This window comes from Hevea brasiliensis, chromosome 8, assembly GCF_030052815.1.
Source record: "Hevea brasiliensis isolate MT/VB/25A 57/8 chromosome 8, ASM3005281v1, whole genome shotgun sequence".
Taxonomy (NCBI): domain Eukaryota; kingdom Viridiplantae; phylum Streptophyta; class Magnoliopsida; order Malpighiales; family Euphorbiaceae; genus Hevea; species Hevea brasiliensis.
Genome location: NC_079500.1, coordinates 9,698,711 through 9,712,147, shown reverse-complemented (window position 1 = coordinate 9,712,147; position 13,437 = coordinate 9,698,711). Strand labels below are relative to the sequence as shown.

Sequence of the window (13,437 nt, the reverse complement as noted above, 5' to 3'; positions counted from 1 at the left end):
TTGAAATTTTACATATTGTGATGGATGACTGATTTGATGGGCCCAGGAGGGGCTGTGTGATGTGATTGAGTTGTGGATATATGGATTGTGAATATAGAAGTGTGTTTTGAGCCCTTTTGCAGGTTGGGTAGGTCCTAGGTATAGGGGAGACTCTGCCGGATTTTCGGCACGACTTAGGACGTATTTGGTCTTTCTCTTGGTTTGTATTGAGTCTATTGTATTAAATAATTGTAATGTAATTGTCAAGTGAGCCGGGACAGCCTTCTTCCTCCGTCCAGCCGCCACAGTGATTGCTGTCAAGTCTGTGAGTAAAATATTAATTTTAATTGTAATTTCGATATTATTATATGTTCAAGCATGCCCATACATCACTTATATGCGTATATCTATGTAGATAAACTTTAGGCATGATTTATGCTGCATTCATAACTGTGAAAGTGTCATGTATGTTGTTGTGATAATTTAGAGCAGTGTGCGTGCGTTGGCGTGCGTGTGATGTGGTGTGGACTATGGATAGGACAAGTAGACACAGCTTGAGATCTTCCCTGGGACCCGGTCCTTCGAGGGTAGTCACGGCTTGAGTTCTTCGCTGGGACCCCGATTTGGTTTATTAAGCGAAAGTCCGGCTTGAGTTCTTCGCTGGCACCAGGTTGGATCTAAGAGAGCTGTATATGGGATCAGCTCCTATATATTATGATTGATATTACTGGGTGTGTGAGTGCTCCAAATTACCTTTTTGCTGTTATGCTGTGAATTTGTTGCTGATGTTGCATTTCACTCTACAGGATGCATTAGCTTTAGATAGTTATAGAAATTATGGTTAAAATTGATATTTTACTCTCTGAGTCGAACTCTCACTCCTGTTCAATATTTTTTTTAGGCTATAGGAGGATTTTATTGTGGTTAACCTGCTTTTCTCCTTCGCAGGTTGTCTATTAATATTTATGTAATTTTATTTAATCTTAGAATTTCTGCATGTGCTAGAAATATTTATTTAAATTGGGTCTGTAATGTGAATTCTTATTTTGGATCTGTAAAATTATTATCACATGCATGTTTGATGGACTGGATGAGGGAGCTGAGCTCCCATTTTTTTTTTATGATAATATGAGTATGTGGAGGGTGAGCTGAGCTCCCCAATTGATTATTATTGTGTTTACAGGTCGGGTGAGTCAAAAAATCCCCGTTGAAAGGTCCATTTTATGGCCGGACTCTGTCCGGTTGTTTTCTTGAAATTGGGCCTAAATGGGCCTTAGAGTTGGGTTAATAAATAGTTAGGCTTACTACGGTCTCGGGGGCTTTAGGTTGGCGCAGGTCCTAGTGCCGGTCCGGCCCATAGGTTGGGTCGTGAGTGTATCTCCGAAAATACTGAACTTGTCCAAGTGATGGCCGAAGCATAGGACGTCCAGTATAAGCTTACTAAACCATAGTTTAACCAAATGATCCATATGATTAAATTTGAGTGATTATGGATGAACCATCCACCGAGCCATATATAATTACACAATTCGGCTAGTATTAATAAGCTCTTGAGAGTAGAGGCTAAAAATTGTTTTAATTATAATAAGATGCTATCAGATTAATGGTTCAAAGGTTGAACATCTGAATAATAGTATAAGAAGTAAGAATTCGAACTCTAATAGCCCCTTTTCTTTAAAAATTTTCAATGTACTAAAAAAATTGTTTAAGACAGGGTGAAGATCAATGGTAAAAACCCAGTGATCTTTGGCAGCTCAGAAAGCTTTCGACCCTTTAGTATAGCCTGAATTAGTTCTCTTCTCCGTAGCATGACCCGTGCACATAACCTGTCCTTACAGAAAGATCACAAACTTGTAGAAAGATCACAAAGTATAATCAGACACTGAGCCTTGAAAGACTCATGCCTTAAGGCGTCGACGGGTGGGACTCGCTGAAGAAGAGGTCCAGCACATAGCTGTTGAATCAGTGCTCACCGTTTTGCCACATCGCATCGGCACCGAAGCCATGGACAAGGGGGTCGGGTCCCAAAAAACACACACACAAACGCAAAAGTAAGTCCGTCCTTACCAAGCCAAAGATATAACATGACCAATGGTGCAATCCACTTGAGCACAATCGTCCTAGCTTAAACGAATGAATCAAGATGGTTAGAACTCCAAATCAAATTCTGCATTGAACTTTCTAAGAGTGGAAATAGAAATTCATAAGTTTGGAACTCATAATATTGGATCCGAATGGAGTCTACCATTGCATTAGATATTCAAAAGTCATGGTACTATGTACATCTTAAAATACAAGTGATGAAAATCTGCATCCTTTCTTGCTTGAACCAAAAAGCAAATTTGAGCAATAAACATACACTAGCTACTGCCTTTTCACTATAGTCTTTCATCTCATCTAATAAGGAAAAACATGAACCGAAAAAACCTTTAAAATACAATGATTAGAACAAAAAGCTATGCACAAACCGAGAGGTTCACCAATCTTTCTTGTTTTCTTTTGCCCAAAATGTGTGTACTGAAAGAAGTACACCTTTGATTGAATCTTCAATAATGCTGTACCATTTTCTGCGAGAATGGGGAAGAGAAAAGAGTACATCAACTCATCAGTTTTCTGAGTCTTCTTTCAGCAAGACTAGCTACCTTGTTCTGTGGTTCAAGAACAAGAGCATGCTTGAAATCTGTAAATACCAAGAAAAGAAATTCCTCATAAGAAATGCGGGTGGAATAGAATATGAATAAAAGAATCTTGTGCTGCTGCTCGAGTAACATCACTAATTTAACATCCTCTTGAAATTTTGATAGATTCAATCTGTTGACACCCAATTGCTAAGAACATAAAATTTGATAAGCAGAATCTACCATTCTCCCCACTAATCTCACCCACCCCAAATTCACAAAAGTTTGCCACCTGGTTGCTTTCTTTGGCAACAAGTATGATGTTAAATAAATATTCAAGTAGAACTATACATACCTCCTGTTTCATTGGCAGTGCAAGAACACTAGATGGTAATGGATAAGATGTACAAGAAACTAAGTTTCTAATATGCATAAACAAATTCATTTTTCTGGCTCAGATTGAAAAAGCTGTAATGGGATTTATGGGATTTATATGCTTGTCGGATTAGCAATTCATGTGCCAGCTGCAGTTAAATAAACAATTGAAAGGTCAGTTGTTTTTAGACCTTCCTTTCGCCTTCTTTTTTTTTTAATTTTTTATTTTGATGTCGTGTTCTTCAGCTGCTTTTGTTCTTCTGCTCGGCTTCAGTCCTCACATTCTTGCCATTTTTAACTATAATTTTGGATGATTTGCACTTCATCTTCTTCTCGGCTTCTTCTCCTCCTCCTTCCTCTTCTCATCCTCCTTAAATCCTTGCCATCTTTCCCAGTAATTTTTGATGATTTGTGGTTCGCTCATTTTGGCGATTCAGATCACATACCCAAGTGAATTGGGATGCACGAATCAAACTGCAGAACTCAGGTGTTGCAGTGAATCTGGTAACTATGGGTTGTGTTTGTGGCCGTGGGCGTGGCTCTGTGCATGACTGTGAGTTGTGATTGTGTTTGTGGCAATGGGCTTGTGAGTTGACCATGTTTGCGAGTTTTCTGCTTTCTTCAATACGTTGTTTGATTGGAAATCTGGTTGGGGATTATTTGAGTTTGAGATTTGGATTTCTTTTTTGTTTCTGTTAAAGAAATGCATTTCCTACAAGGAAACAAGTGTCTGACTTTTGAATTTTCCAGACACGGCCCTGAACGTGTCATGGTCCTGTCCCACCGTTTCTATCTTGGAAATGTTTCCAGAACAGGGAGACGCCAGTGATTGGCATTTCTATGCTTCACAGATGTGGATCACTAAATGAACTACAGCAGATAATATTGATATTTCACACGTGAGGATGAAGTTAGTGCAACTTTCCTAAACTTGGAGAATATACAGCAAGCACAGTTAAACAGGTTCAAATGATGACTCACCTTGAGCAGCTTCTTTATAGAAGAGAAGTGATTCTCTAGCTGTTCCACGCCTCAAATATGCCTTTACATTCTGCAAATAAAAAAGAAATGGAACATCGTCAAAATTTCCATTCAACTCTTGGTATAGTTTCTGTACACATGCTGCATCCTGTTCTAGTAAATATTGAGATAAGCGAGGATTAATCTTGTTTGGTCATACTTATCTGAAAAACACTAAAATATAAAATTTCTTCAAGTCTTTAAAATTACGTCACAAAGTTCATAAGAGTAATACAATTAAAATGTAGGTCATCAACCAGGAGTGTTGACGGAAATCTGCAAGTAGAGATATTGGAACTGCAGAAAATTCCCAAAAGACAAATGACAGGAACTCACAAATAACAAAAGGAACATTATTTAATCAACTATTTTCTCTTAGAGCCGAGAAACTAGACCATTACCATGAATCTCAATATAGAATTATGACAATTAATGCCAAATCAAATATACTTTTTAGTTTGTTTTCTGAATTTGAAAGTACATATATTAATGCCAAGGGTGTAGTTATAATTATATGCAAAAAAGTGAAGCCTATAAAGTGAAATCCTACATTTTGGTGGAATGGTTGGTATTCATGCTAATCTTTGGCGAGCCAAAGGAAAGTCCATAACTTTAAAGTATAGATATCAAGGACTGAAGGAGCAGTTAGTAAGTAGGTTCATGCTCAAGAGCGTCAGCTCCTACTACAGATTCGTCCCCCATTTTAACATTACAAACCATCATAAAACAAATTAATTAATTAATTAGTTAGAAATAGATCAAAGGCGTTAGGTTTGTATTATATCCACCAATAGTTACCTTCTCATTGAAAAACACCAGGTAACATCCTTCTAACCAATTTATTAAATTATTAAAACAAGCTGATGCGCAAGAAAAACAGGAATAGGACCATTTTGTATTCACCTCATGTTCCCACTATAGTTGAATAGAAATTTAAGGATTAGAAGGAAACAACTATAATAATAGAATGTTTGTGAAAAGTCATCTACAATGTTCATCTCATCACCTTTTTATCAAGTGATATTGCCTTGCTGCAGTCTTCTTCAGCTTGCTGAAAGCTGCATACATTGAAAGCAATTGGTAAGGGAACAGCCAAGTACAGAGCAATGTAGTGAAAAATACATGTCAAAAACCAGATAAAAAATCGAACCATCCTAATTCTAAGTAAGCTGCAGCCCGGTTGCAATAGTAAGTTGCATTTGTCCCATTCAATTTAATAGCTTCAGTGTAGTAATTGACAGCCTTGTTCCACTGCTTTCCCTTAAATGCTGCATTGCCCTGAAACAAAAATTTTCCACAATAAGTAAAACCAATAAACAAATTTTCTTCATTTTTATTTCTTTTGATCGATAATGACAGACTTCTCATAGCTAGTACACAAGGGACTTTCCTTGCAACCCAACAGTAGATTTGGCAGGGGAAATAAAAGGAATGCCAACTATCATAAATTAGAGGGAGAAAAGGGTGGGAATTGCCATCAGAAATGTAATTGGTGCAACTTTCACGAAGCATAGATTAAAAACCAACAAAAAGACAATAACTGCAAAACATTCACAAACAACGCAAGCATCATCATACTACACAATCAAACATTATGCAGACCCAATGTCTTTCCTCCAATATTTCCATAAAGAGAACCAGCAACACTTGCAATCCATTAATTACATAAACCAAAACCGCATTATTAAAGAACCAAAAGAAGAAGGAAAAAAAGGAAGGACGCAGAAGCATGAGAGATCTCATGACTTGTTCCAGGACAGTCAAATGTCAAATCACAACATTCACCAGCAATTGTATCACTTAACTTCCAAAACATATGAATCGGAAGCAAATGCAAGGCCTCAATTTACAGTCCATGCCTAGCCTAACAGAGGCTATAAAGAACATCTATATATTGGTAAAAGTTATTAGCAAGAATGCATTAAAAATAAACTCATCAAGCAGAAGTATTGTTACAAATCAGGTGGCCGTACCAGATAAGGACAACAGTCCAGGAGAACTAAAAGTCTACTACAGAAGAAAAGGAAAGGATATGACAGATAATCAGATAAGGATAAATTCAAGGGAGGAGCAATCTGCTGATTAAAGAGAATTATCTTCAGTTTGTTAGGGACAATGTTAGTTGGGTTATAAATACAACAGAGGATAAGGTAAAGGGGTGTTTTTTTTGTATTCTGAAATTCTGGCGGGTTGCCTGGGAAAGCAGAAACATTAATCTGCTGCATTGGGACATTTCTTATTGTGTTCTTGATTGCTCCACTTGTTATTTCCTTTATTGTTCTTGAGTGCATTTGATTGTCATTTGTTCTCATTCGAGAAGTGAATAAAAGTCCATATTTCCATTCTTTCTCATTTGGGTTCTGAATAAATTCCTAACTCTATCAATTTGGTCCGACCTGCAGGATTTCAATTTGGTGAATGACAAAAGCACAAATGGAAAATAGAGTGGAACAGATAGAGAGGAATTTGGCAGTTGCGGAGGGCGCTCTGGTCCAACTACGAGATGCCAAAGAACAAACAGATCGTCGCTTCACTGGTCTATGCGAAGAATGGGCACAAGCAAAACAACGAATGGAAAAATTAGACAGTATTGAGGGTTTACTATAAGGTATAGTAACAGTGAAACTTCAGTTTAGGTCCTTAGGAAAGGATGCCACGTGTTCAATGAAATAGTTTCGCTGACAACTCAAATTAAGGTTTCAACCCCACAATTTTATGCATAAAGTGTAGTAAGGTACTTCTTGAGCAAAAACCTGGTTTGCTAGCACATCATAAATGACATCAAACAAACAAGAAGGATTACTAAAGAGGAAGGAAAAAAAGGAAGAAAACAAAAAGGTGAACAAACTCTATTCCTTGATATCTAAGATAACGTACTAATTTTCAAAATAGCAAAATACTGCCAGAAATTAACCTTTTCTTTTAGAAGTTCAGACGCATCCATATTTCCATTGGTATCTGGAAACGGTGCTAAATTAGAAACAATGCCAACTTGCTCTTGAAGAGATGAGTACATGTCCAAAACAGTATCAAGAAGAAACTTATCAGCTCCATGGTACGAGATAAATGAAACAGAGATCGGGCAACCATCATGCTTTCCCAAGGGAATGGTAACCTGACAGTGGGATGCAAACATACAATGAGTACATGCAAAGCAGTATAGAAATTAAACCGTAACCTGATCACTAAATTACCTGACAACACCCAGACATGCCTGCAATGCCTGATAGTATAAATGCTCTATCACGAGACTCTGTGGAATACCCTTTCTTTGCATTAAGCTTAAAGGGAGGATCTGAAACTGTGGGAATAACTAATATCCCATCATCCTGACAACAAGGATAAGAGACTGTGAAACCTAAAGACGGTATGCATTTAGATACAGACACTCCAATCAATTAAACTAATCAATTAAACTAAGCTTAACCAAGCTTTAATCCCAGCTACACGAGATCAAGAACTATGGCTACATTTGGTAAGACATAATGAAATACTATATAATTAAATATTCATTGAAATTCAATGGAAGTCAAAGGAAAATTTAATTACATTGTATTCTATTAAACCTTACCAAACATAGCCTAAGTGTGTTTGCATTTTTGTTCTAGTAATTGTACCTGAGAGAGAGAATTATCACATATTACAGTTTGACAGAGAAAAGTTAAGTGGGTAATAATTATCTTCATTTCTAATGCCCCCCAGCCCTTCTTTATATTATATCCTTCCAATATTTGTAATGTTCATGGAATGATGAGTTATGTTGCGCATAACCGTCTTAACTCTTCTTTGCATTGAAAATAAGATACAAACTCTATTGTGATGTACCAAGTGTTCTAGTAATATTATGAGGTTCAGAAGTGCAAAAGGATTTTTATCTACCATACCATTCTCATGAATCACTCATGAAAGAATCACAAACCTAGTGACATCACTGTTAAGGTCAAAAGCATAATGATGAAATATCAATAAAAAGGATAGTTACACAAGTGCAAACAGACTTCAATATATTGGAAACAAAATATTCAGTTGCTAGAATTGAAAGCAACCATAACAAATAACCAAGACAACTACTAACAAGAAGGTTGATGTACCTTTAAGAGACTTTGTAGGCAAGCTCGCATCTCAGACCTGATTTTGTACAATGTCTTTATGTTTTCATATTTAGTATTAATAGCTACAAGAACATGATTAGAGACATCAGGTGCTAACTTCGGTTTCACTGATTTAATCCATTCTTCATGATTTGTTTTGAATTCATATCTGAAAAGCAATATGTGCATTACAGACGTTAGTCCAAATGAAATAAATGCCACAACTTAAGTGCAATGCCACCAGGACTTTGTCCACATTCAAGGATAGTAACCAAGCAGAGATAAAAGGAAAACTTGAAAAAAAAAAAAAAAGGCATAGTGCCTGATCTGAGAGCAAATAAGAAACCAGGGTTGGTACCAGGTTCTGGGACCTTTAATCTTTGGAAAAGTAATATGGTAAGCACCACAACCAGGCATGCCATAGGTCATATTTTCAAGGACATTGACTGACGAGCAACCAACATGGAAAGTGTATCTTTCATGCTAAACTTGAAGAAATATACCTCTTGAAGCTATTTTAATATTGGCCAATTTAGATGAAACATAATAAGATGAAATTACCTCTACCACTAATTTTAGAAAGGCAAATTAAGATTCTTAGATTTTGGTGTTGTATACCTCCTGAAGCTATTTTAATGTTGGCCAATTTAGATGAAACATAATAAGATGAAATTACCTCTACCACTAATTTTAGAGAGGCAAATTAAGATTCTTAGATTTTGGTGTTGCAAAACAATACTTTTTTGGCATTTACAATAATTTTTCCAGATCCCACGTTTTGTAAATGATATTCTAGTTTTTGTAGATGGTCTAGTTACTCACTTGTCTTTATTCTTCAAAACAATTATTATAATTGCAGTCACATTATAGACCATTACTTGCACGCCAACATATTTTCCAGGAATATTGCATTATAGTAGTAGTTTTCTTCAAGAAACCATCAGTGGGTACACAAATGATGCCAAAACATCAGCTAGACTTCAAACAATGCTCCAAATGTTAATGGAGCCATGATCAGGATTTTACATAAAGGAATCAGAAAACAGTGTAATGGAAATGGAATGAATCGGGCTGCAAAGGACCGAATCATTTACCAATTCCACGAATTTTTTTCTAATCCATCAGTAAAATGATTTAAAACAACAGTATATCAACAATTTAACCAAGTATGCTAGATATCAAGCCAATAAACACCTAACACTCTCTTTTGAGGGAGGTAGAGTAAAATAAGGTTTCATAAAGTTTTTTAAAGTAAGGTTTTGATAGTTTTCAAACCTTCATAATTTTTTAGCGTTTGGGAGGAAGGAAAAGTTTTTTAAGGTATTTGGAGGTTTTAAAGGAAAAACCTTCTTAACCCCCCAATTTGGTGGTTTGAAAAATGGAGGTTTTAAAAAACCTCAAAAACCTTACTTTAAAATATCTTCTACTCTCCCAAACATAAATTTAAGTTTTTTAAACCTCGAAAAACCTCCCTTTACTTTGAAAAACCTCCTCTCAAACGAGGCTAGAAAGCAGGGTTTTTTTTGTCCTTTAAAAGCATTATTCATTGGTCAAAAGACAAAGGAATCTGCATGGCAAAATCCAAGTGAGATTCTCCAGCAGTAGATAATCAAAACAGCCAATAACCATCTGAATCGGACTGTATTGCCCATATCACCTATGTCAAAAGCATTTCCCTATGATTTCTGAATCACCATAGATGAAATGGTGAATATTGTATCCCAGCCTTGAAATTCTGATACAAAGGGTGATACTTAAGTATTTAAAACCATGGCCATGAAACATCCACAAAAAAAAATTAAAAAAAAATAAATAAATAAATGGGAATGCAAGCACAAACTTGTAATAAATAACAAGAGAACATGTCAAAAAGATAGCTACAAAAAATTGTTCGGCAAAACTTGTCAATTTGACATCACAGGAATTAACCGCTGCATGCAAGCACACACCTAGGAAAAAAGGAAAAAAAAAAATCCTGAATACCTTTGTAATGAAACCATCACAGAGGAGATAGCTTTCAAAGCAGATGTTCCATTTTGCAGGTTTGTAGATTCTTCGTAGAATCCTTTAAGACTTGGTACATTGGAAGCAATATACTGACCCAAGTTCATATGCTTTGGAAGCTGGTCTGTGCAATGAACAAAACAATATAGCAAGTTCAGCAACAAAATAATCATAGGATACCCCAACCCCTTGTGGGCCCCCCCCCCCCCCCCCCCAGCCTTTTCCCCACCTGCAACAATTTTGGGTAACGATGTCTTCGCAATATGGTAATAAACTATTATGTTAACATTACAGAATCATAACCAAAAATATATATTTGACTGTTTCAACTTACACCCAGATAGATTTCCAATTGCTTTGCTAATAACATATTCAGTCTTCTGCTTGGGAACCTTAGACAACTGAAAAAGATCATCAGCAAACATGAGGCGCCTTGCTCTTCTAGGTTCCACAGCATTTAGTTGCAGTAAAGCATGTCCAACACGATGCAATACAGAAGGATCACGTGCAAAACATCCTATTAGAATGCCATACAGGGAAAAGAAAAGAATTAATGAATAACCAGGGAAAAAAAAAAGGTATCTGGAACAAAGAGAAAACAATGGAAGTCCTAAAAGATCTCACAATGGAAGTCCTAAAAGATCTCAAGGAACTAGTAAATAAGCAAACCTGTACAATAATGATAAAAGAAACCACATAAATCTACCTGATAGCTCTTAAATTTTGAATTGGGACTTGTCTTAATTTAATAGTGTCCTTTTGACGGCAATTGTTAAGGCAAGTGTAGTTTTGATTGTGAGATTTTATTTATAGCCTCAACCTAAGCTTGAGTAAGCTCAAGCAGACCTCCACCAATCGAAGCTAGAACTCCTAAATATCAAGTTTAGCAAGGCTCATTCCTATATTTTTTTTTATAACATACAATACAATGTAAATATATAACCATACCAATAGTGTCCAAACTTTGTGAATTTGGAATAGCACCAATCATAGATACAGTCCCATGGGATGGTCGATAGCCAAAGATACCACAAAATGCTGCTGGAATTCTAATGCAACCAATTGTATCAGTACCTGTAAAAATGATAAGAGCCTTAAACAATCAGATTGGATAATTTAGATGAAAATCACCTAGTGTAACTCACCAACCTCCAAACTGTAACATGCATCTGTATTTGGTAGTGTACCATATGGGAAACTATAAATGAACAATGTCCTATGATTTTAAATTCTCAAGTTAACTAACCCTTAATATATTCTAGTCGTGGGCCATAAGGCCCATAACATACTATGACAATAAATGTTGTTAAGAATTATTGTATTACCACCACAAAATTTCTCAATATTTAACCATTTTCATAACAACCAAAAATACAGAGATGACTCCTACCAAGTAAACTGATATTCCCACTAATAATTTTAATACTAACACTAAGATATTCAAACTATTTCAAAGTCAAATAAGTTCTTTGAAAATTTTGATATAAATTATTGAACCAAGTCCTCTAATCACATAACATCCAAAAGATATGATCTATCATAACCCTCAAGTTATAAACAAGGGTCCCTTAGCCTTGTATTTGCACAACTGATTGAATTCAAATTAGGGCAAAGTACAAAAAAGTGCCTTGTGGTTTGAGTCATTTTTCACCAAGGCCCCGTTTTTTGAGTTTTCACAAATCAGTAGCCTATGGTTAAGTCCGTTAGCAGAGAAGGTCCAAACTCCCTAACACCATGAAAGACTGCTGAAGTTGATGCTATTTCTTCGCCCGCCACATCATCAGCCACATTTGCAGCCATTAACGCGTTAAAATTTTAGAACCTACTTTGCTGACGGACTTAAACACAGGATATTGATTTGTCCAAACCTAAATCACATGACACTATTTGAAAATGCCACAAACAACATGTTACTTTTCTATGCTTTACACTTCAATTTATTATTTGCTACCATATTCCATGAATAAACAGATGAACTTACCCAGAGCAAAATCCACAAGCTCAGCCGCAACAGCCACAGCTGATCCACTAGAAGAACCTCCAGGGACAAATAATGACATTTGGGGATTGATAGGAGTTCCATAATGCATATTCTCACCAGTTATCCTAAACAAGCAAACAAAAAGAAAAAAAAAATCAACAAAATTTAGCCTAAGCAGGCACATGTGAGAGACAGAGAGAGAGAAAAAGAGAGAGACAGAGACAGAGACAGAGACAGAGACAGAGAAAGAACGCATTTTTTTTACCCCATTGCTAATTCATCCATAACAGTCTTGCCAACACAAGTAGCTCCATTCTTCAACAAAGCAGTCACTACCACTGCCATCTTCTCAGCAACATCATGCGTTCTCCTCCAATCAGGATTCCCAAATCCCGTCACATAATCCTTCAAATCAAATCTGCCATACCCACAACAACAGCACACATCAAAACATCATAAAACTCACTCTTCATTCTTCAACAAAAATCTATTCTTAAACGGTACCGTTACACATACAACAACAGATACAAAAACAAAGACAAGCAATCTATATAAAAATGAAGTAACAGTGTATCTAATTTGAGGGAAGACAGACATGTCCTCGATGGCAAATGTGAGGCCATATAGAGACTGCTTGGCGGCTGGAGGAGGAGGCTGAGGGAAAGGAAGAATCTCGAATCTTTCAACGAATGCTCCAAAGTCCTCCCGGTTCATCAACACCGCCTTCCGCCTCCGCCGCCGGGTCTCCGCCAGCACGGCGATCCCGGCTACAGTCACACCGATCACCACCCATAACTTGGGGTTGGAGGCATGTGCTTTGATCAGACCCAGCGGCTTGGTCATAGTAATGATAAATTAAAGAGGTAATGATCCAAAGAGAGAATGAGAAAAGGGTTTTGGAAGGGCTTTAGAAGCAGAGCAGGGGATTTTTGATCTCTCATTGGGGCTTCGGTAACTTTGGTTTTTATGGGTCAATGCTATCGTGCGCCGGAGTAGTAGTTGTCAAGGTTTATGGTAGGCGGCCCCACCATGCAGATGCCGCACGAATCTTGTTTCAGCTCCGCAGTTACGCTAGTTATGGTACTAAAGAAAAGGTTAACCAATTATTCCTTTTTTTTTTTTAGCTTTGAAAATATGTTTTTTTCTCTGTTATTATGAAAAAAAAAATTGAATTTTTTAAATTTATACAAATTTACTTTAAATTAAAAAAATTTATTAATTAAATTATGTATTTAATATTTATCCAATTATACCCTAACGTCAACAAAGCCATTAAGAGTTAACGAAAACATCACATGAGACGTCTTTCTCTTCTTAATTAACTTAATTAAATTTTAATTAAATTTAATTAAATAAAATAAAAAAATAT

At 36.4% G+C, this 13,437-nt stretch overlaps 1 protein-coding gene across 2 annotated transcripts; it reads right to left on the bottom strand.

The window, feature by feature from the left end:
- Window positions 1-2,203: 2,203 nt before the first annotated feature.
- Window positions 2,204-13,029, bottom strand: LOC110667546 (outer envelope protein 64, mitochondrial). 2 transcript variants are annotated; one of them, XM_058151228.1, is made up of 13 exons: window positions 12,664-13,029; window positions 12,334-12,486; window positions 12,069-12,193; window positions 11,036-11,161; window positions 10,422-10,604; window positions 10,067-10,211; window positions 8,084-8,252; window positions 7,187-7,321; window positions 6,907-7,107; window positions 5,143-5,270; window positions 4,999-5,050; window positions 3,954-4,023; window positions 2,204-2,546 (listed from the first exon to the last, which is right to left on the bottom strand). In XM_058151228.1, the coding sequence occupies exons 1-13, from the start codon at window positions 12,909-12,911 to the stop codon at window positions 2,377-2,379; spliced, it is 1,905 nt and encodes a 634-aa protein (XP_058007211.1). In that variant the 5' UTR covers window positions 12,912-13,029; the 3' UTR covers window positions 2,204-2,376. The 2 variants fall into 2 exon arrangements, with proteins under 2 accessions (XP_058007211.1, XP_058007212.1); XM_058151229.1 differs by having other exon boundaries at window positions 2,204-2,659; window positions 12,664-13,028.
- Between the last annotated feature and the right edge of the window lie 408 nt (window positions 13,030-13,437).